Genomic DNA, 24,008 nt, shown 5'->3' with positions numbered 1-24,008 from the left:
TTTTTCTTTCTTTCTTTCTTTTTTTTGCTGCGTTGGGTCTTCGTTGCTGCACGCGGGCTTTCTCTATTTGTGGCGACTGGGGGCTACTCTTCGTTGCGGTGCGCGGGCTTCTCATTGTGGTGGCTTTTCTTGTTGCGGAGCATGGGCTCTAGGCCCGCGGGCTTCAGTAGTTGTGGCTCGCGGGCTCTAGAGCTCAAACTCAGTAGTTGTGGCGCACAGGCTTTAGTTGCTCCGCGGCATGTGGGATCTTCCCAGACCAGGGCTCGAACCCGTGTCCCCTGCATTGGCAGATGGATTCTTAACCACTGCACCACCAGGGAAGCCCCGAAGGGTGCTACATCTTGAACCCTTATGTTCTTTTTATTTCTTTGTCATGCCTCACATGCTCATAGCAATTTAGATTTTGGAAGTATATTAGTAAGGGTTCCCCAGAGAAATGAAACCAATAGGATGTATAGATAGATAGGTAGACAGACAGATAGTAAAGGATTTATTTTAAAGAATTGGCTATGTGATTGTGGGGTCTGGCAAGTCCAAACCTGGGAACCCAGGGAAGCACTGAGGTTGCAGCTCAAATCTGAAGGCAGTCTGGAAGCAGAATTCCCTCTTTCTCAAAGAAGCTCAGTCTTTTCCTTTTAAGACCTTCAACTGATTGGGTGAGGCCCACCCTCGTTGTGGAGGATAACCTGCTTTACTCAAAGTCAACTGATTTCAGTGTGAATCTCATCTGCAAAATACCTTCACAGCAACATCTAGGCTGGTGTTTGACCAAACAACTGGGTACCATAGCCTAGCCAAGTGGACATATACAATTAACCATCACGGGGTGGGGGGGCGTCTCTTCTCGCCTTGCCCCCCTTTCTGCCCGTGCACCATGTCCCTGGCTGGCCGCTGTCTCAGGCTGGGCTCCAGAGAAGTCAGCCCAAGGCAAGTGGCTTGTTTGGGAGGCGATTCCGGGAAACACTGGCGGGGAGACGGAAGGAAACCATTAAGGGGTGTGAATGGGGCATCCCTGTTCCTGTGGGAAAATCTGTGGGCACCAAGGAACGAGGGGAGGCACAACTGTGCCCAGGTCTCCCCCTCCGCTTGCCCCACGCACCCCAGCCCCCGTCTCCATGCCTCGCACCTGGGAGCACAGAGCTTCTGGTCCCTCCAGGGAACAGGGAGGACTTGCTCCTGGGACCTCGTCTGCATCCTGTTGTCTCCCTGAGGACGGAAGTCAGACTCTAGGGAGGACTTCCAGGCACTCAAGGCTGGCGGTGGGGGGAGAAGGGACGGGCCTCCCAGGGCACCCGTCCTCCTCCCCCTGCCTTCTCCCTGCAATTTTCTCCCCCTGCGGGGAGAGGGAAGGAAACGTCTAGGATGATGGATTGAAAAGGGGCAGCTGGGGTCAGGAGAGGAGGGAGCGGGGGAGGGGTGGTCCAGAACATAACATCGGGTGGGGGGAGGGCAACAGAGACAGGAGAGAAATAGGTCCCCAGAGATGGAGAGAGATGGGGAGGGGGAAGGGGGGAGAGACAGAGAAAGGAGAGGAGAGATTGAGAGAGAGAGAGAGAGAGATGGAGACAGAGAGAAAAAGATGGAGGGAGAGACACATGAGACAGACGGATGGATGGACTGACACACACACACCCAAGACAGGGAGGGACACAGTGAAAGAGGAATGGGGGTGGGGGGGAGGGGATGGGCAAGAAGAGGAGTGAAGAGGGGAGACAGGGAGGCAGATGCGGAGAAAAAGGAGAGAGAGGCCGGAGAGACGGGAAGTGGGTGGGGAGCGGCGGCCCTGTGCCCCTCCCCCGCGCGCGCCAGGCCCCGTCCTCCCGGTGGCCTCTGGCCAGCCATGGCTAATGGTATGATTGCTTGGTGGGGCGGCAGGCAGCGGGTGACAAATGAGCCTCCGGAGTCACCAGCTCTGGTGATGGATGGGCCTGGGCGGCAGGCGGAGGGCCGGCCTGGGGGCGGAGGAGAGGGGTCCCACCAGCATAAATGTTTCCTTCTCCTGGAGCCAGGCCAGGCACAGGGGGAGGAACTGGGGATTCGGTGCGATGCATCTATGAAAGGCCTGGGCAGCCCGGTGGAGGAAGGCAGAAACCCGGGGACAGGGATGGGGGTGCAGAGAGGTGGAGAGACAAAGGCCCAGAGACACAGGTCCCCAGAGACGGACTGGAGGTAGGGGAGGGAGGGAGGCCTGAGAGAAAGAGAAGGGGAGAGACTGGGAGTGAGAGTGAGAGAGAGAGAGATGGAGACAGAGACACAGAGAGATCACCCAGGGAAAGAGAGACACAGAGAGAGAGAGACAAAAAGATAGAGGGAGAGACACATGAGGCAAACAGCTGGAAAGACAGACACCCAAGACCGAAACAGAGACACAGAGGCCCCCTCGTATAGGATCCACTTTTCCCCACCCCCAAGATACCCTTGGAGAGAGATGGAGTCGGGGAGGAGGGAGAGGCAAACACAGCTGATGAGAAAGAGGGGAAACTGAGGTGGAGAGCTCGCAGGAAGATGGGGGGCCCTGAGCTGGTCCTCGCTCACTCCCTCGGCTCCCACAGCCTCGGAGCGCAGACCCTGGGGACAACTGGGGTTCCCTGGTGGTCGCCACTGCCTGGTGGGCACAGTCCCAGTGGCTCGCGCTCCAGTGGGGGGACCGAAGAGAGCAATAGGGTCCCGCCCAGCTACTGAGAGGTTGGTGGCCACGCTGGGGGAAACTGGTGTTGGGGAGACCTGTGAGGTCCCCCAGATCTATTCATGCAGGTCTCAATGGGGTGGGCTAGGCTTGGGGCCTTCCCATCTAAAAAATGGGGGCAGGGTGGGGCTAGGGGGTGAGACCCCATCCTGGGGCTGGTGTTCATGTGCGGGTCTTTGCCCCCGCTGAGATGCACACACACACACAGACACACAGACGCACAGACACACACACACACATGCACAGACACTCTCACACACACGCAGACACACACACACACCAAGAGACGCATCCAGATACATGCACCCAGTGCACTTGGGATGCTTCCAGATCCCTGCACATAGGGGCCCAAACATCACCTCACAGATGCAACCAACGCGAGACCAGCAATTACAGGGCACCTGCCAACCAAAGGGCTGGGCCTGGACCCATGTGCACCCTCTCCTGCCTGAGACGAAGGGTACAAATGTCTAACCAAGGACCAATTAAGGGAGACAGCTCTGCAGAGGAGGCCTGAGGTCGGAGAGAGACGGGCCAGGGTGTGTCTGCGTGTGTGTCAGACAGAACGGGGGCAGCAGAAGTGAGAAAGCCGGCTTCCTGCCTCCTCCCTCCAGTGTCTTGCCTTCCCCAGCAGGTTCTCTCCCAGACACTCCTACTTTCCCCTTGCTCTTCTCTTTAATTAAAAAGATTTATGCCCAAGAGTCCAAGCCCCTCCTCCTTGTTTGGGGGCTGTGATGCAAGGAGTAACTCTGGTCTCTGCCTCCTGTCTTCTCTGTCTCTGTCTCTCCCTCCCTCTCCCCCTCCCTCTCCCCCCTCCCTCTCCCCCCAAACCCCTCCTCTGTCCGGTTCGCTCTGGGCCTCAGTCTGACCCCCTTTCCTTCTTTCCCTCTTCGCGCCACTCTGTTTCTGCCTTTCCCCAGCCGCCCTGCCCCCATTGGCTTCACCAAGGCCGCCACCCAGTTAAGACACAGCTGGTTCCTCCCCTCCATCCACTTACCGCCCCCCACCATCAGATCAGGCCACCCTCCTTGTTCTCAGAATCAGCTTCAGCCAGGGGACCTCAACACCCCCTCCAAAGACCCAAAGAGAGGCTGGGGGCTCAGACCCCTGGCTCCTGCACCCTAAGCCTCGGCTGGGAGCAGTAGGGGGAGGGGAGGGGGTGCACCCAGAAAAGCTTTGCATCTTTAATTAAAAAGTGATTTAAATAAATTTTCTGCTCCAAAACCCCAAAACCCCTATCTGGGAGGCGGGGTGTGTGTGGCAGTGATTAAAGGCTCTCCCCTGCCCCTCCGCCCGCCTTAAAGGGCCAGCGTCACCCAAGGGACAGTGCGTGGGAAAGTTTCAGGGGGAGCACCCATTGGCTTGAAGACCCCGGACTCAGACAAGGTGCCCAGAGTCCTGGCACCTACCAGTTTAACCATTTCACCATCACTCCTCACTCCTCAAGCCCAAGGCTCATCCAGCTGATGGGGAGATTGAGGCTTAGAGAAGGAAGAATTGGTGTGAGGTGGGTCTGGACCCCAGATTCCTGGAGGAGACCCAGGCATAGCCAGGGAGGAAGGTTGGTGGTGTGCCGAGGGGGGTCAGAGGACAAGAGTCAGGGACACAGAGAAAGACAGGGATGGAGATCCTGGATGAGACAGAGAGTGAGGGCCGGCGAGAAAGAGATCCAGGGAGAGACAGAGATGGAGTGGTGGGCTGGAGGTGAAGCTGAATCCTGGGTGGACGAGGAACGGCCTTTCCCAGGCCTGAGGGGGACCAGGGCCATCATCCTCGTCCTCAGCCAGAGCCCTCCAACTTGCCCTCTCCCTCTGGGAAGTGCTGCTGCTGTCCTAACCTCAGTCCTTCATGCTGTAGCTCTAGCTCTCTCACCCACTTCCCTGGCCTGGGTGGTTTGGTTTAATTTCCACAAGCTGGGAGGAGGTAAGAGTAGCAGGGTGTGGCAGAGGTGGAGCTGTTTATGAGGGTCATAAAAATATCCTTGGACAGCCCAGCAGGGGTGGGTGTACGGCTGGCAGCCTGCCCTCTCAAGCCCCTTCTCTCTCTCTCTCTCTCCCTCGCTCTCTCTCTCTGTCTCCCCCTCCCATCTCTGCCCTCCTTTCTCTGGGTCTTTGTCCCCTCCTCCAATTTCTGTCCCTGTCTCATTTCTCTCTGGAGCTCTTCCTCTGGGGTGATGGTTTGTAACTTTTGGGGGGTCAGGTATCCTTTTTGATCATAGGATGAAAACTATGGGTCATCTCCCTAAAAAAACACACAAGCACCAAGACCATAATTTGCCAGACAACCTGAGGGAGTTCACAGGCCTCTTGATACCCACTTATACATCCCCTCGGGAATCTGCGGCCACCAGAGGCTAAAGACACTACTGTAGAAAAGCCAGTGAGAGAATGAATCCCAGGGGTCTCAACCTCCCTCCCCCCAGCACCATGCCCTCTCCTGCCCTTGCTGGCCTCCAAAACATTCCTGCCCCAGGGCCTTTGCACCTGCCATTCCTCTGCCTGGAATGATCTTCCCCAGACATCAGTGTGGCTCCCTCCCTCCCCTCCTTCAGGTCTCTGCTCAGATGTCACCTCCTCTGAGAACTTGCCCTGTCCAGCTTTTGTCATCCCCCTGTCCTTATTCTGCTTCGTCTCAGAGCACTTATCACCTCCAGGCATGATTTTATACTTACACATTTATTTACCGGACTAATCTCTCTCCCCCACACCATCCCCAGTAGCATGTGAGCACTGGGAGACCAGGAACGGTAGTCTTTTGTTCCCTGCTACATCTCCAGAACGTCACCCAACACACAGTAGGCACTCAATAAACTTTTGTTGCAGAAATCTTTATTTCATTAGAACACCAGTTTCAAAGGCTGCCTTGGTCCCAGGCTCCTCCAGGAATCAGATCAAAGCTGTGAAACTGCTCTCCAGCAGATGTGTAACCAGGCACATCGTTTACCCTCAATTTTGGAGATTTCATAACAAACTCCCTGAGAGCTGTTGAGGGGGTTTCAGGCTAAGAAACTTCCAAAAGGCAAAGGTGAAAAACTGGCAGAGGGGCAGAGTGATATTTCCAGGCATGTGCACGCATGCGCGCGCACACACACCACTTACCCACCCACTATATTCAGAAACAGAAACAACACCCACACCAGGCCTGATCCAACAACCAGACACACAGACAGACACCGCTGGGGACACACACACACACAGAGATGGCTTCAGGCAAGCGCACAAGTGTCCTTGTCTCCCGGGGTGGGAAGTTGTGGGGCGGGGGGGGGGGGCGCTGGAGAAGGAAGAGAAAGTACAGCATAGGGTTTGGTTACTTCCAGCCTCTGGTTCTCTGCTGAGCTGTGTCTCCCAGTCAGAGAGAGAGAACAGGGAAAAGGGGGAGGGGGAGAGGCACTGATCAGAGGGCCTGAGTGGGAGCGTGGGCGGCCAGGAGAGGGGCAGAGATGGGAGAGCGACACAGACACAGAGACAGACAGAAAAAGAGAGAAAGAAATGGAGAGAGGGAGACTCGAAGACCTAGAGAAAAGAGGGAAGCAGGGAGATGGAGAGAGAGAGAGACGGGGACCTGGGGCGGCCGGGAGGGGGACCGGCGGAGAAGACCCGAGCGCGCGACGTGGAGAGAGGAAGGCAGGAGGGGTGAGGACCGAGGCAGACCAGACGCTGCGAGACTCCGATACAAAACACCGCCCCCGGAGCGGCCGCAGCCCCCGGGAGCGGGGAGGGCGAGGGGAGGGGAGGGGGCTCCGGACGCTCCCGCCCCGCCCCGCCTCGCCAGCGGCCGAGCCGCCGGCGGACAGTGGGTTAAGCATCTCCGCTGTGGAACTTCCGGATGTGACCACAGAGAGAGGGAGAGACCGGGAGAGGGGGAGAGAGGGAGAGACGGAGCCGCCAGCATCCCTCCGGCCCGCCAACGCCGGGACCCCGCACCGCGCTGGGAGCCGCCGCCCGCCGCCCGCCCCCCGGGCCGGGCCCCCTCGCGCCCCCCTCTCCCCCGCCTCTCGGTCTGTGGATCTCGGGCTGGTTCCATCCTCCCAGGACCCGGGGGAGGGACTGGGGGCCCCGGGGAGGGGGCCTCGGGCGGCCCTCCCCCGCCTTCTCGCCGCCGCCCTCGCTGGCAGGAGCCCCTAGCTGTGACCCCCGCGGGGGCAGGAGGCTGGGGGTCCATGCGCGGAGCCTCCGTACGGCCCGGCGCCTGCCGCTGACGGCGGTGGGGGTGGGGGGGCCGGGCACCCAGCCTCCTGCCCCACCCCCTGGCGTCGGCCCCGCGGGCCATCTGGGGCCGCTGCCCCTGGCTGCGCCCTCCCCGCCAGCCAGGCCCTGGAGGGACCCGGGAGCTGCCGCCGGCATCAGCCCATGGCCCGGAGGGTAGGTCTGAGGGCGGACGATCCTGTGCCCCGGCCGGTGGTCGCATCCCCCATCCTTCCATCTCCTCCCTGGGGAGCTCTGGCCCCCATCAGCCCATCCCGCTCTCTCCACCATCTCTTTCTCTGCCTCCGCTCTCCCTGCCCCTGAATCTCCCCTCTTCCTAACCCCGGCTCTCCCCTCTCTCTGCCCCTCAGTCTCCCCTCTCTGCCCCTGGTCTCCCCTCCATCTCAGGCCCTTTATCCTACCCACCCCCCCGGCTTCTTTTTCGTCCCTCCCCCCATCCTTCTCCCTGGTCTACTTTTGTTCCAAGTCCTCCAGAGGCTTAGGCGTGGGGACAGTGCTGGGAGAGGTGGGTCTCACTAGGCAGGGCCAAGGGATTCTCTTCCGCTGTCTTGGGGTTGGAAAGACAGGCGAGGAGGTGAGCAGGCACCTTTGGGGGTGGAGGGGGGCGGGAATACCGCAGGATTCGAGGACACCCTGAGATGTGCGATGAACAGTGGGGGGCAGTTGGATTCAACTTCAGTGCTCAGGAGAAGTTAGGAGGAAAGGCAAGACACACACACACACTCAGAGCCCTCCGTGCGCACCCCCGCGACGGCGGGAACACTGGTGCCTCCCCCTCTCCAGTCCCTGTGCCTCTTTGAACCTCAGTTTCTTCATCTCCGAGGAAAGGATTGGACGTGGGTGACTTAAAGGTCCCCTGGCTTCACCGGTGCGTGTGCTTCTGTGATGACAGGACACAGAAATCTCACGCGTGATTTCTCTTTGGGGCTGTTGGCACAAGTGCGTTTGTGTGGTTGAGCCGGGTTATACTTTGGTTCAACAAGTGCTTATTGAATGTGTGCCAGGCACTGTGCTAAATGTCTCATGCATTGATTCATTCATTCATTCCTGCGCCTGGCTTTTGGCTGTGTGTGTGTGTACGTGTGTGCGTGTGTGGTGGGTCCACATGGGGAGTGGAGTGTGACAAGTTAACATGCACTCAGACGTGCATATTCATCTGTGAAATGAAATTGAAGCGGGGGAGACTGTATGCGTACATTTGTGTACAAACAATGCACTGCTTTGATGGGCAGTGCCCGTGAGCGAGAATCAATTTCTCTCCCCTCCTCTCTCTCCCCTTCTCTGTCTCTCTGTCTCTGTCTCTGCCTCTCTCTCTCTCTCTCTGCCCCCTGTCTCCCTTTGCCTGTTTCTCCTGTATCTTCTCTCTGTGTGTCTCTCTCCCTCTCTGCTCTTCCCTCTGACTCTACATCTCTCTTTATCTCTTGTCTCTTTCTCCACCTTTTTTGTCTCTCTCACCGTTTCTCTCCCTCCCTCTCTCTCTCTCCCTCTAATCTCTCCTTCCCTCTGTCTTTCTCTTGCATCTCCCTCCCAGTCTCTCTCTTCTCTCACATCTCTCTCCCTCTCTCTGAATCTCTCTCCCCCCAACTCTCTGTGAGAAGCTGGCAGTTACCAGCCAGCCACTCCCTGACCCCCCAACCCTGACCCTCAGATCCAAGACCTGGATCAGTCTCTCTCCCCTGGACCCTCCTGCCCACACACTGGGAATCTCTGATGGGACATTTTTCACAGTCCACGGGTCCAAGGGAAGGCTTGAGGACAGGGCCTTCAGTCCCACCCAGACAGCTCCACGGGACATACGGGGCCTAAGGGAGCAAGGCTGGGACACTTGGGGACCGTAGGGCAGGTGACTGGGGCAAGGAGGGGGCATTTCCTGGGTGCGAGGGTAGGGAGGTTTCTTGTTGGTGCTGACACCTCCCTGGGGCTCTTCCCCTCTCACCTCCCCCCATCCAGTACGATGAGCTGCCCCACTACCCCGGCATCGTGGACAGCACTGCAGCCCTGGCTGGCTTCTCGGAGGCAGTGTCCGCGGCACCGAGAGCCCCCGGGCCCTACGGCCCCCACCGGCCTCCCCAGCCCCCACCCCTGGGCTTGGATAGTGATGGCCTGAGGAGGGAGAAGGATGAGATCTACGGGTGAGTGGGGACAAGGCTGACGGCTCCACGGGGTCTCGGGATGTGCCCCCCGCCCTGTTTCTTTGTCTCTCTTTATATGTTTCTCTTCTCTGACTCGGTGTCACTCTGTCTCTGTCTCTCCACCTCTTCCCTCTGGGTCTCCTCTCCACCTTCCGGTTGCACCATACTTCCCAGCCCCCCTGCCCTCCCCTCATGAACTCTCACCTCTCCTGCTTTCCCCAGACACCCGCTTTTCCCGCTGCTGGCCCTGGTCTTTGAGAAATGTGAATTGGCCACGTGTTCTCCCCGTGATGGGGCTGGGACTGGGCTGGGCACACCCCCAGGCAGTGACGTATGCTCCTCGGATTCCTTCAATGAGGACATTGCAGCCTTTGCCAAGCAGGTGGGCACCCACCACCCACTGTGCGCCAGGAGAACCAGTGAAGTGGGGTGGGCAGGAGACAGGATATGCCCTTCCTGGCCTCTCTCTTTCTCCCAGGTCCGCTCCGAGAGGCCTCTCTTCTCCTCCAACCCGGAGCTGGACAATCTGGTGAGACCTGGGCCCTCCCCAACTCCTCCTCCTCCAAGGGGGTCTCCTGTTCCACCCTCCATAGCCCTGGGATTGCTTGTGGGAGCAAAGAGGAGACCGCCTGGCCCACGTCCTCAAATAGTGATAATTGTTGTCCATTTGCAATGCAGTGTAGCCTAGAGTTTGAGAACAGGGACTCGATGGCCTGAGTTCGAATCCCAGCTCTACACTTATTAGTTCTAAGAACGAGGGCAAGTAGTTCCACCTCCCTGGGCCCCGTTTTCCTCATCTGTAAAGTGTAGCTGGTAATAATTTCTATCTTGTAGGGCTGTTGTGAGTGTATAATGAGTTAAAGAGAGTCAAGCATGTAGCACAATGCCTGGCACTGAATGGGGACTCGTTAAGTGTTCGCTGTTCTATCACTCAGAACAGGGCTCACACCAAAATGAATAAAAGCAGTTAGCTGTAAAGGAGAGAGGAGAGGAGAGAGAAGAGAGAGAAAGGGAAGAGGAGGAGGAGAGGGAGAGAGAGGGAGAAATACCCAGGCTTGTCCCTTCCTTTTGCTTTCCAGCTCCCAACAGAGCTTCCTATTGGCTGAACCCTTTGGCAAAGGGCTCTGGGAAATGTAGTTTTCAGGTGAAGGGTGGGACATGGATCCAAGGGCAAGCAGGCAAAGGATGTGGTGGTATTATTAGAGCATACCTTAGCTCACTCCTCTTGTGATGGGTCCTCTTTTGTCTCTTGCACCTCTTGCTTCTCTTTCTTTGTCTCTGATCTCAATCTCACACTCCCTTGTTCCTTAATTCTGGGTCTCCATCTCTGTTCTCTATTTCTCTCTGCCCCTGTCATTTTGTCTTTCTTTCTCTTTGCACTCTTTTTCTGTTTGTCATCCAATGCACTTTTTCTGTTTCTCTCTCTTCTTCTTCCTCCTTCTTCCTCCCCTTCTCCTTCTTCTCCTTCTTCCTCTTCCTCTCCTTCCCCTCATCCTCTTCCCCTTCCCCTTCCCCTTCTTCCCCTTCCCCTTCCCCTTCTTCCCCTTCCCCTTCTTCCCCTTCCCCTTCTCCTTCTTCCTCTTCCCCTTCTTCCTCTTCCCCCTCATCCTCTTCCTCTTCCCCTTCCTCCTCTTCCCCTTCCTCTTCCCCTTCTTCTTCTCCTTTTTCTCCTTCTTCTCCTTCTCCTTCTTCTTCTTCTTCCTCTTCCTCTTCTCCTCCTCCTCCTTCTTCTCTTTTTTCACCTTCTCCTCTTCCTTCTTCTCTGTCTCGCTCCCTCTCTCCCTCCCCTCTTGTGTCTCTGTTTTCAGATGATACAGGCCATTCAAGTGCTCCGTTTCCACCTGCTGGAGCTGGAGAAGGTAAGTGCTTCTCACTTCCCCTCACGCCCTCACTTGCCCCCCATCCCTTCCCTTCTTGCCCCCTCCACCCCTCCTTCAGGCTCTCTCCCCACCAGAGTTGGAGCAGAAGGCCACCCCCATCCCTATACACCCCAGCCCTGGCCCCCGGGTGGCCCCCCCAGTACCCCGGTGCCCCCTCAGGTCCACGACCTGTGCGACAACTTCTGTCACCGCTACATCACCTGCCTCAAGGGAAAGATGCCCATAGACCTGGTCATCGAGGATCGGGACGGCGGCTGCAGGGAGGATCTCGACGACTACCCGGCCTCCTGCCCAAGCCTCCCAGATCAGGTGGGCCCCAGGATGGGGCAACAGGCATTGCCCTGAAACCAAAGGCATGCCAGAGAGCTGGGTTCCAGCATCAGGGCGCACACAACACACCACACAGCCTCAGACAGCCACAGTCAGACGTGGCCTGACCACAGGACGTGCACCAGCTATGCAACGGCTACACGGACTGCAATACAGGTGGATGGCAGCACGCAGACCCACCCGTAGACTTGGCTCCACCCACACAGGTTCACAAACAGCCGCAAAACCCATCACATTCACAGTCAGGTGATAGCATATGCCACATACGTAAACACTCACAGCCCAGCGGCACGATAGCATCATGGATCACACAGCCTGACTGAGACGCTGCTGTTCTAGAGTGTGTGTGTGTGTGTGTGTGTGCGTGTGTGTGCAGCACACACACCTCAACAACATGACAGCCACCCAGCTGAGATGGAGCCAAATGGCCCCAGATCCTATGACATAAGCTCAGCTACAGTCACACTTAGACCCAGAGCAACCACAGTGCCTGCGCGCACACACACACACACACACACACACACACACACACGCTACCCTAACCTCTTTTTCTTTTTTATAAATTGATTTCTTTATTTTTGGCTGCATTGGGTCTTTGTTGCTGCGCACGGGCTTTCTCTAGTTGGCGGCGAGCGGGGGCTACTCTTCCTTGCAGTGCACGGGCTTCTCACTGCAGTGGCTTCTCTTGTTGCGGAGCACGGGCTCTAGGCGCGCGGGCTTCAGTAGTTGTGGCCCACGGGCTTAGTTGCTCCATGGCATGTGGCATCTTCCCAGACCAGGGCTTGAACCCGTGTCCCCTGCATTGGCAGGCGGATTCTTAACCACTGCGCCACCAGGGAAGCCCTACCCTAACCTCTTAACAATTGGACTACTGTAGGTTTGAGCACACACCTTGCCACTCAATGGCCACGTGGCCCCAGATTCATCCAGTCTCAGATACAATCAGACTATAGTTTCATAGACTTAGGCACCCAGGCAACAATCACACAACAGCTGTGCAGATCCCAGTGAGGCCCATACCCACAAGGCGGTCACACTATCAACACAGCAATTATACAACATGACACCCACACCCAAATACAGGCACATGGCCGTACCACAACTATGCAGCCTCGAGCATGTGCACACAGCAGTCACAGAGGAGCCTCAAGGACCCTCTGCCCCACAACCCGCATTATGCACCTGCTCATTAGCACACCATGTGCGTGGGCTGATCAGTCACAACCCCCTTGGAGGCATAGCCATATTCTGTATCTTCACACAGCTGCCAGCACACTCCTATGGCCATCATCCCCCGCCAAAGAATCACGGAGCTGCCTGCCCACTCATGCAGGACTCAGGATAACCACGCACTGTCTCCCAGATAGGACACCAACCCCTAGAACTACAGCCACAAGCTTAGAAAAATAAATGTAGCCTTGCATTTGTCAGATGTAGCCACCTGGCCGGTTGAGAGAGTGACACAACCATGCTCAAATATGGCTGCGTGTCTTCGCTCTGCCCACGTGACACCTCTTCTCCAGGGACAACCTTGCCTTGTCGGGCACGGACGTAGGCACATTCACACTTACATGCTGCATGACAGTCTCAGGACAGCTTCAGGTACACTGACCTGGACGCTCATCCGATCAGATCCAGTGCCAGAAGGGCAGGGTGACAACTCCAACAATGCTCAAAAGCCTTCAGACCTAATGATTCTGTCGCTTGCACGCAACCCATCCCCAATGCCCTCAAACTCTAAACTCCACACAGATACTCTGAGCCCGGAGAAAACTTCTCTAAGGTGCCGTGTCTCAGGCTGAGCCCTGGAAGGACACAAATGATGCATCCACACTGGGTCATTTGCAGGGGTGGGGGACTAATTACAAAACAGGGCAGGGTCTAGGACATTCAACAGGGTAAGAGGTGTACCCCAGGGCTCAGCAACAGCAGGTGGCTGTTGCCATCCCCACTTCCACCCCATCTGCCTCCCAACAACTGAAGAACCTTAAACCAGGGCTTCCCTGGTGGCGCAGTGGTTGAGAGTCCACCTGCCGAGGCAAGGGACACGGGTTCGTGCCCCAGTCCGGGACGATACCACATGCCTTGGAGCGGCTGGGCCTGTGAGCCATGGCCGCTGAGCCTGCGCGTCCGGAGTCTGTGCTCTGCGACGGGAGGGGCCAAGGAGGTGAGAGGCCCACGTACCGCAAAAAAACCCAAAACAACAACAACAAAAAAAAAAAAACATGTAAAAGAACCTTAAACCAATGACAAAGAAATGATGTGTCTATACAGGTGGGTAGGCCTCCTGGGACACAGAGCTGGGGCAGGGGGTGAATTCAACACATTGTCAAGTTCCTCAAAGTGTGTAGGAGTTTGGATAAAGAAAACACAACCCCCGACTCCATGATCTGCAATTTGGAGACCACCAAATCTCTGAAAGCTAAAAGTCGGTGTTTTTTCCCCATAAGTTTAGCACAAACTCATTTGGCAGCAAAATCTGACCTGAACTAATGAGAGGCTATTTATAGCCTTTATTTACTCCACTTAGTTAAATATTCATCCATTTTGCTGCAGAAATGTTAATGAGTTTGATGACGAGGTTATGCTCCAGACACTGTGGAGGTGTCAGGAAATACATGGCGTGTGCACTGATTTACATCTTTTGCCTAAAGATGTGAAAAGTTTTGAATTTTGAAAGAGCGCTGGCTTCCAGGGATTTCTGATAAGGTGCCAGAGATCTGTCCAAGCTCATCTTTCTTGCGTGATTGCTGTGTGCCTTTACGTAAATTAACTCATTGAATTCTTACCACACTCTGTGAGGTGGGTGGGGATGGTTATTGTCCTCCATTTTTGCAGTTGAGGAAACTGAGGTACAGAGAGGTGAAGTGACTTGCCCAAGGTCACACACAGCCAGGAAAGAGGCAGACACAGTCTTCACACTCAGGACTCCTAGCTCCAGAGCCTGTGGTCTTAGCCACTGTAGTATATTATACCCCAAGCCTTGGCACTGACTTCCAACTCCTATTTTCCAGAATACTACATGGATTAGAGACCATGAAGACAGTGGGTCTGTACATTTGGGGACCCCAGGTCCATCCAGCGGGGGCCTGGCCTCCCAGAGTGGTGACAACTCCAGTGACCAAGGTGAGAAGCTTGAGAGGTGGAGGGGAAAGGTGGGAGTCAGTCTGAGGATTGAAGTTAGACAACAGGTAGGACTTCCAGAGGGACAAGGATGACTGGGGTGTGGAGTGGTGCCTTGGGGGAGCGTTCTGGGTCCCCCTGGTCCCCCACCTTTCCCGTCCACAGCACAGCATGCCTCTCCCTGCTCAGGAGATGGACTAGACACAAATGTGGCCTCTCCCAGTTCTGGGGGAGAGGACGAGGAGCTGGACCAGGAGCGGCGGCAGAACAAGAAGAGAGGGATCTTCCCCAAGGTGGCCACGAACATCATGAGAGCCTGGTTGTTCCAGCACCTCTCGGTGAGAGCCCTGGGGCCCTGGGGCGGGGTGGGCAGAGAGAGAGGTGGAGAAGGATGGCCACACAGAAACTGAGGCCGGAGAGAGACCCAGAGACGGGAGACTGCGGCAGCAGGAAAATACTGAGGGAGAATCTCAGGCAGGTGGGGATCGACAGGAGCAGACAGCCATGAGCACTACCTGGGCGCCAGGTGCCACTAAGGGCTCGTGAGTCATTCCGTCCTCTCCCCCACCCCCGACCCTCCCATCCAGTCACCCACCCATCCGTCATCCACCATCCAGCCAAACATACCCCGTGAGGACAGGGATGTTGTGAGCTCCATTTCGCAGATGAGGAGACTGAGGCCCAGAGGTCTCACAGCCAGAAGTGGGTTCAAATGCAGGCAGTTTGGCCTTAATCACCAAACCATCCTGCCTCAAGGAGACAGGAGGACAGACAGGGAGAGGCCGAAACAAAGATAGAGATGGGGAGTTATGGAGAGCCTTGAGTCAGAGCAACAGAGACACAGGGGGAGACTGAGTCACATTGGGGGAGAGACAGACAGACACACACAGAGAAAGATAGAGATTGGGACGGGGAGAGACATGCCCAAGGACCTAGCGGACTCAGAGCGGGCTGGTGCTCGGCTTTGCCTCCTTTCCCCAGGGCGGTAGAGTTCCCCCAGCTCCCCCCTCCCCCGGCTCCACCTCCCTGTTGAGAGCTGGCCAATTAGCCTCTAATTGCTGGAAGAGGTGGGGGGGCGCCCACCGGTGTAAGTGCCCGAAGGGCGGTTCTGCCTCCCTCCACTGGGCCCCGGGGAGCACGGAGAAGCTCAGACACGCCGCTGCCTCTCCCGGCCTTGCCTCAGCCTGGGCTCACCAACTCCCTGGGACCTGGGCAGGCCAGGCCTTGGGGATCAGAGGGCAGCCAGGCAAGCAGGGTGACTCTTGCTGGTGGCCACAGCACCCGTACCCCTCAGAGGAGCAGAAGAAACAGCTGTCCCAGGACACGGGGCTCACCATCCTACAAGTCAACAACTGGTGAGTGACACAGGAGGCCTGGGCGGTCCGTGGGCCAGCCCGGGGTGGGAGGCCGGGCGCTGTCCGCGGTGCTGAAGGAGGCCCCAAAGCCCCTCGGAGCCTCTCTTCCTCCTGCCTCTGCTTTGCCACCCCTGCCCCCGTCCTCTCTCGCCTGCCGTCTCTCTGTCCCTGTGTATTCATTTCTGCCTCTCTTCCTCCTGCCTCTCTGCACCCTCCTCCATCTCCATGACCCCCTCCCAGGTTCATTAATGCCCGGAGACGCATCGTGCAACCAATGATCGATCAATCCAACCGCACAGGTACAGGGAGAAGGTGGGAAGAGAGGGCCTAGTGTTCCTGGGGGAGTATCACAGCCTGAACCAGGCATCCTGGGGCTCAGCCTGTACCCGTTAACTCCCCTAGCAGGGCAGGGTGCAGCCTTCAGCCCAGAGGGCCAGCCCATGGGGGGCTACACGGAGACTCAGCCACAGGGGACTGTCAGGCCCCCAGGTAAGCCCCGCCCCCTAGCTAAGACACACCCCCAGCACTCCAGGCCCCTCCTCCAATGTGCCCCACCTTCTGGGATTAAGTTCTTGAAAAACACCTTGCTTCATTTGCTTAAGAGGGGAGTCGAAGATGCAAATGAAGATTTCCTGGTCCCCACCTTTCCTCCCGGAGTTTGCTTCTTCCAGGCTTCAACCACCCATTGGAAAGCTCCACTTTTCCTTAAAGGACCAGCACCCTCTTAAAGGATGGCTCAGTTTGTCCTGATAGAGGAGTCCCCTGGGGAAGGAAGGGGGAGTGGGGCATATGGGGGTGTCTGGTGAAGACCACTAACACTCCTCTTTTGTCTTCCAGGATCAGTGGGGATGAGTTTGAACTTAGAAGGAGAGTGGCATTATTTATAGATGCTGGAGTCAGGAGAAATGTGAGTGTCCGAGGTCTAGGAGCACCGGGGTGGAGATTGTGCTATTCTCAACCCCTCGTAAGACCTCCAGACTCCAGCAGTGAGCCCACCCAGGGCAGGGTCAGCCTGCGTCCCTGAACTGAGGGTTCTCCAGTTCATCCATCCATCCATGAATTCACCGATACATATATTTATCCATCCATCAATCATCCACCAACCCACCATCCATCCAAACATACATTCACCCACTCATTCATTCATCTATCCACCCACCTATCCACTCATCCATCCACCTCCAAACTGATCCACCCACCCACACATCCACCCTCTTATTCATGCGTTCATCCACCTACCTACCTACCTGCCTACCCATGGGTCCATCCATGTATGTATCCACCACCCTTCATCCATCAGAAGATACATCTACCCACTCATTCACGCACCTCCACATTGATCCACCCACCCACATGTCCACCCACTTGTCAACTTACCCATGCATTCACCCACCTACCTACCCACCCACTCATCCACCCATCCACATACTACATACATTTCCAAACATATAGTGACATGCCTCAGGTAGGGTCCAGCTCTTGAGAAGACTCTGGGCTCATGAGGAAGTGGACATCAGAAACCAATGACAATCTAGTCCAACAGTTCAAACAATAAAACACAGCTATCGTCAGCTATCTCTGAGATATCAGGGAAGACTTTGTAGAAGAAGTGGCTTCTGGGTAGGGCATTGAAGGATGAAGGTAGGGCACTGAATGATGACCACTGGGCAGAAGGTTGGGGGCAAGGTAGCAGGGTGCATTCTTCTACTCTCCAGGTCTTAAGTCTAGAGTATCTTCTCAGTCTTTACAATAACCCCAAAAGAGAGAAGCTATTATTATTTTCATTTTACAGATAAGAAAACTGAGGCTCGGAGAGAAGAGTTCACTTGTGCAGGTTCACTCAGCTTAGAAAAGCAGAGGGAATAGCATGTGCAAACGCCCAGGGTTGAGAGGCTGCCTGGAGTTTCTAAAGCACAGATCAGATCTTGACTCTCCTTGGATTAAAACCCTTCTGTGGCTCCCTAGTGCCCATTGGTTGAGGTCCAAACTCCTTGGACCAGTTACTCCCTGAGCAACTGTGTGCCCAGCCCTGTGCTGGGTGATGATGGGGACACAGCAGTGACCATGACAGCCCAGCCCTGTGCCCATGAGGCTCACAATCCAGTGGGGGAGACAGGTCTGTCCCCAGACAGTAATGACCTACAGTGGACAGTGCTGGGAGGAGGGAACCCAGGAACTGGAAGAACCCAGAGGGGCCATCAGGCCCAGGCTGGGGGTTTCAGGGAGGACTTCCTGGAGGAGGGCACTTTGGAGCTGAGACCAGGAGAATAAGAGGAGTGAGACAGGAGAGGAAGGAACAGTATATGCAAAGGTCCCTCACTACATACACACACATACATACAAAGGGACTGGGCTGGGCTGAGGCTGGTGAGTCAAATGGGTGAGTAATGAAATCAGGGCCCACAGAAAGGCTGGGATATGAGAGTGGAGACCTGCGAGGGCTTAGGCTTGGAGAGCACTGGAGGCCGGAGCCTGGGAGGAGAGGTTTGTTCAGTGCCCAGCAGGTCCATGGGGGGTCTCAGCTCTGCCCTGACCAACTGCAGACAGATGAGCCCCGGTCCAGAGTCAGGGGACCTCTGGGACCAGGTGTAATGGAGGGAGCTTCTTGTCCTGCTCCCCAAGCAAGCTGCCTTTTCTCCCTCCACTTCTCTCTCCACTCTTCTCTGTCTCTCCCAACCCCTGCCTTTTCCTCTTTGTCTCTCTCCCTTTATTTCTGTCTCTCTCATTCTTTCTCTTTCCACATCTCCATCTCTGATTATCTCGATGTCTCTTCTCTATCCTGCTCTGTCTGTCCCTCTCGCCTTATCTTTTTTTTTTTTTATTTATTTATTTGGCTGCACTGGGTCTTTGTTGCTGCACGCAAACTTTCTCTAGTTGCAGCAAGCGGGGGCTACTCTTCATTGTGGTGCATGGACTTCTCATTGTGGTGGCTTCTCGTTGCGGAGCACAGGCTCTAGGTGCGCAGGCTTCAGTAGTTGTGGCATGAGGGCTCAGTAGTTGTGGCTCACGGGCTCTAGAGCGCAGGCTCAGTAGTTGTGGCACACGGGCTTAGTTGCTCCGCGGTATGTGGGATCTTCCCAGACCAGGGCTCGAACCCATATCTCCTGCATTGGCAGGCGGATTCTTAACCACTGTGCCACCAGGGAAGTCCTCCTTTTCTTTATCTCTTTCTTTGTCTTGACTGTCTCCTTGTCTTTTTTTCATTTGTGTCTGTCTCTTTCCCTCCATTTCTGTTCTGATTCTCTGCCTCTGTCTCTGTCTCTCTCTCTGTGTCCCTCTCACTGTGGGGCTGGTGGGGACAGCGCAGAAGACCTGATGTAGGTCCAGACGCCCTCCCCATCTCCTGACTTCGCCTCTCCTCTCCTCTCCACAGACCCCAACCTCTGGACTGTGACTGCCAGGCTCATACCTGCTTCTGGTCGACGCCTGGCCCTCTGGCTTCAGGACCCCACCTCCTATGGCCCCCCTAACTCAATGCCTACCTCCCTGGGGCCCTGCCGGGACATGAGGGGCCTGAGCGCCCACTCGAGGGTCTCTCAAGGACAAAGACAAGGCCTCCAGGCCCTGTGCCCCACTTCTGCCCTCAACTCTGCCTGGAACCCGAGCTGAGATCCTGGGCCTGGGTGTTCAGAAGATGGCGGCTGGGTAACCCCCCACCCCTAGGACAGAGAAGGGATTGGGGGTGGGCTGGGGCCATCAGGGAAGGAGGGTCACCCAGATCTGACATTTAGAGAGGTTTCCTTCATCCTCCCAGCCCACCCTCTTTCCCCCTCCCCCACTCCCCTCTTGTGTTGTCTTCTACCTTTTTTTTTAAGCATAAAGTCTTAAAAACAAAAGGCTACCAATCTGAGTTCGTGGGTCTCTTCCATGATTCAAATTCTCATCAGTTTGAAGCTCATGAATCAGTAATTATAATAATAATTGATGCTCTTTATCCTGCTCTCTCCTCAGGCCCTCTGTATGTATCAGTTAGCTATTGCTGTGTAACAAACCATACCACAGCTTCATGGTTCAAAAGGCCAATGAATTTTTAGCACATTAATCTACAGGTTGATGTAGTAGGCTGAGCTGGGCAGTTCTTGTGGCTTCAAAAGGGCTCTCTTGCGTATCTGTGGCCAGCCACAGGTCAGCAAGGGGGCTCTGCTGGCAGGCAGTGGGGACAACAGGAGTGACTGGGCTGCATGGTAACATACCCCAGCAGACTGACCTTGTTTGTGGAAAATGACTAGCTCAGTCCCCCTTCGGGGTGTCTGTCCTGGCTGTTCCCTTTGCCTGGGACACCTTCCTGGCTCAGAGGTCACCTCTGCAAAGACACAGGAACAGCCAAACCAAAGCACCCGGCTCTGTCCACCACTCTCTCTCACCTCATTCCCTGTCCCCCATCACCCCCTCCCTGGAATTCCTTCCATCACTTATTTGCCTATTCATTATTGGCTGGAACCTCAGCACTACCAGAAGGCAGGAGTTTGTCTCCCTCTGTCACCGTAGTGACCTGGGGCCTCAGACAGCAAGCACCCTATACCCAGCAGGTGCCTGGGAAACAGGTGGAGAACGGAGGAAGAAATTCCATAGTTCTGAGACTCAGCCGCCTTCACCTCGTCGTTCATTCCTCCTGGCCACGGGTATGCCCTGGACATGCACCCTCTGCTCGTCCCTGCACTTGAGTGAACAAACCCAAGACCCTGCCCTGGGGGAGCTGACGTCCTAGTGGGGAAGACCCACGATGGACCAAATAAATGAGCACATCATTTAGTCTGTTAGAAGCTGACAGTGTCATAAAAAGCAGAGCAGGGTAGGGATGGGAGTACAGGTGCCTCTTTTACACATTTATTTACCCTTTCTCTAGTTTGTGCTGTGCCAGGCTCTGTTCCAGGACCTTTATACCTATCAATCTGGTAAACACTTACCACTAAGCCCCAGGAGGAGGTATGATCACTGGCCACATTTCCCAGATTAGGAAACTGAGGCCCAGAGAGGTGAAATCGTTCGCCCGGGGTCACAGAGCTGGAGAGTGGGTGTTCCCATTAGAACCCAGGCAGGCTGTGAGCTAACCACTTGCCTCACAACCTCTCTTCTTTTTTTTTTGGCGGTACGCGGGCCTCTCACTGTTGTGGCCTCTCCCGTTGCGGAGCACAGGCTCCGGACGCACAGGCCCAGCGGCCATGGCTCACGGGCTTAGTTGCTCCGCAGCATGTGGGATCTTCCTGGCCCGGGGCACGAACCTGTGTCCCCTGCATCGGCAGGCGGACTCTCAACCACTGCGCCACCAGGGAAACCCACAACCTCTCATTTTTAAAAATAGAATTCTAAGAGTCTGTGATTTCTGAAGGGCCTATATCACCGATTGTTTTCTGAGTTACATATTGTTTTGGTGACTATGATTACAGTTTGTCTCTCCCCAAACTCCCAGGGACTGAAGTGGGGTGGATAAGGGATATACAGCAGGAAGGACTTCCAACACCTCTTCTCCCCACTTTTAAAGGCGGGTGGGGGAGGGTTATGGGGGAGGGGGCAGGGCTGGGCCAAGGCCTGAGGTCTACATCAAGGGGAGGGCTTTGTATTCCTGCAACCTGGCCTGGCTGGCAAAGGGACACTGGCAAGTGGGGGAGGGGAAGCTCTCCTCTCCCCCTCCCCCACCTGGTTGAAAATACCTCTCATTTAATCCTCTGTAATTAAATCAATTGGCTGTGCCATGGGGGAGGAGGGAAACTGGGCGGGAGGTTAATTGTAACTAAAAATACCTCCCCCACTTCCTGGGGTGAGGAACCAGCTGGACCTGGAGTTCTGAGGCTGCCTGTGCAGTGCGTGGGTGTTGCTGAGTGGAAGGGGTTAGAGAGGTGGGGACTCTGATGGGTCTGCAGGGTGGCCCGTGTGGGGCTGGATGGCAGGGCCGGGTGGTCACCGGGGTTGGTGCATGTGCGTGTGTGTGACAATTGCATGACTGCTGAGGCCATGGACTTAGGATGCTGGGGTCGACGTGCCATTGTGGGGAGGGGCGTCGGTGTAGCGGCCACCTCCAGGAGTGTGTCCGCCGCCGAGCCTACTACTGAATGGGACGTGTGTCTCTGAGGAAGGGCTGTGGCTGTCACGCTGTGCCTCATAGGTTGTATGTCTCCGTGTGAGTGCGTGTCCATGACTACAAGACAGTGGGTCTTTATAACTGGGGACCACCTTGCGTGTGTCCAAGGCCTGGTTGTGTCTCCACGGCAGCTCTTCTCTGCAGACCAGACCTCACGGTGGCCGCCCCTGAACTGGGAAACAAGTGCAGTGGGGATCATCCGATCCGGGGGCGACAGGGGCTAAGACGCGGCACTGAGCCGCCAAAGGCCAGGTGGGCGTGGCCACCACAAAGGACAGCCCCGCAAACAACAATCAGAAGAGACCATGGCGCTGGGAGTTGATCATGGCGCTCCTAGGAGGGAAATAGATGTCCTCTCCACTAAGTTCTGGCTTGGTCTGTATACACGGAAGAGTTCTGGGTCTAGTGAACCAAAGTCTAACCTGAATCCTAAAACCGGAGAGCCACGGGCCCTCCATCAATCACCAGACTTGAGCCAGGTTACAGACCCAAGGCCCCTTGAATGAGGGGAGGCCGGGTCCCCTCGAGGAAGGACCCCAGTACACTGCCCCAAATTCATACTGTTAATCTTTCTACGGGTCTTCCCCAAAGGGACCTACAGCCTTTGACCAGGGTCACTGTGCACTGGGAAAAAGGAAATAATCAGACCTTTTGGGGAGCGCCAGACACCAGCTCTGAACTCATGCTGATTCCCAAAGACCCCAAACTTCAACGTGGCCAACCAGTCAGACGGGGTGCTCATGGAGATCAGGTGACTAATGTTTTTTTTCCACTCAGGTCCGTCTCACCGTGGGCCCAGGGCATCCCCGAATCCATCCTGTGATAACTTCCCCAATTCTGGAATGCCCAATTGAGATAAACATACCCGACAGCTGACAGAATCCCTGACAGACACCACCTTGGTGTCTGGCTGGGATGGTGGGCGAGACCACTGGGCCACCTGGTACGGTCTGGGGGTGTGTCTGGGTGGGATCGTGTGGCAAAGTGAGTCTTTATAACTGGGGTCCTCCTTATATGTGTCCATGGCAGTGTCTTCTGTGTGTGGCTTTGCAGCCTCTTGTGTTACGTGTCCACAACAGTGTGGGGTCATCCCGCGCAGATGCATCAGAACGTGGGGCCGGGCAATGAGGCAGGGCTCCCTCCAGAGGGCGCTGGGGAGCCAGGGAAGTTGTTGGATAGCAGTTTTATTGAGATATAATTCAAATACCATAAAATTCACCAATTTAAAGTGTGTAGTTCAATGACTTTCTTATCTTCACAGAGTTGTGCATCCATCACCACAGTCGGTTCTAGAACATTTCCATCACACCCAAAATAAACCCTCTACCTCTTACCAGTCACTCCCGATTCCCCTCCCCAACCCCAAACCCCAGGCAACCACCAATCCACTTTCTGGCTCTGTAGATTTGCCTATTCTGGACGTTTCTTTTTTTTTTCTTTTTTTTTTTTTGCGATACGCGGGCCTCTCACTGTTGTGGCCTCTCCCGTTGCGGAGCACAGGCTCTGGATGCGCAGGCTCAGCGGCCATGGCTCACGGGCCCAGCCGCTCCGCGGCATGTGGGATCGTCCCGGACCGGGGCACGAACCCGTGTCCCCTGCATCGGCAGGCGGACTCTCAACCACTGCGCCACCAGGGAAGCCCCTGGACGTTTCTTATACACGGAATTATACGAGGTCTTTTGTGTCTGCCTTCTTTCACTCAGCATGATATTTTCAAGGCTCACCCGTGCCACGGCAGTGCTTCATTTCCTTTTAGGGCTGATAATGTTCCATCATCTTGGAAGAACTTTGAGCAGAGAAAGGACACAGTCGGTTTGTGCTTTGCCCCTTGGGCTGCCACATGGAGGGTGGAATAAAGGGGGGGTGTTATGAGTGGAATTCTGTCCCCCAAAGAGATATACTGAAGTCCAAACTCCAGGACCTGTGAATGTGACCTCATTTGGAAGTAGGGTCTTAGCAGATGGTCAAGTTCAGATGAGGTCATCGGGTGGGCCCTAATCCAATATGACTGTTCTTTATAAAAAGGGAACATTTGGACATGCCCAGACATGCCAGAAGGAAAAGACAGCCATGTGAAGACGGAGGACTGCAGTGATGTATCTACAAGCCAAGAAATGCCAAAGATCGCCAGCAAAGCACCAAAAGCTGGGAGAGACAAGGAAGGCTTCCCTTGTGGGCTTCAGGGGTGACAGGCCAAGGCAGGGACGTGGGGAAAGAA

General features: G+C 55.7%; 1 protein-coding gene across 5 annotated transcripts; it reads left to right on the top strand.

Annotated features, from left to right (window-relative positions):
- The first annotated feature begins 6,111 nt into the window (after positions 1 to 6,111).
- On the top strand, positions 6,112 to 19,550 carry MEIS3 (Meis homeobox 3). Of its 5 annotated transcripts, none has more exons than XM_082606272.1 (13): positions 6,112 to 7,047; positions 8,842 to 9,023; positions 9,246 to 9,405; positions 9,502 to 9,552; positions 10,832 to 10,882; positions 11,114 to 11,212; positions 14,248 to 14,359; positions 14,546 to 14,694; positions 15,635 to 15,711; positions 15,952 to 16,010; positions 16,117 to 16,200; positions 16,549 to 16,618; positions 19,085 to 19,550. In XM_082606272.1, the coding sequence occupies exons 1-12, from the start codon at positions 7,036 to 7,038 to the stop codon at positions 16,596 to 16,598; spliced, it is 1,086 nt and encodes a 361-aa protein (XP_082462398.1). In that variant the 5' UTR covers positions 6,112 to 7,035; the 3' UTR covers positions 16,599 to 16,618; positions 19,085 to 19,550. The 5 variants fall into 5 exon arrangements, with proteins under 5 accessions (XP_082462398.1, XP_082462395.1, XP_082462396.1 ...); XM_082606269.1 differs by having other exon boundaries at positions 11,063 to 11,212; XM_082606271.1 differs by having other exon boundaries at positions 6,113 to 7,047; positions 16,114 to 16,200.
- Positions 19,551 to 24,008: the final 4,458 nt, after the last annotated feature.

Source organism: Mesoplodon mirus, assembly GCF_964341445.2.
Source record: "Mesoplodon mirus genome assembly, chromosome: 19".
In the NCBI taxonomy this organism is placed as follows: domain Eukaryota; kingdom Metazoa; phylum Chordata; class Mammalia; order Artiodactyla; family Ziphiidae; genus Mesoplodon; species Mesoplodon mirus.
The sequence above is the reverse complement of the archived record's forward strand: the minus strand, read 5'-3'. Positions and strand labels throughout refer to the sequence as shown.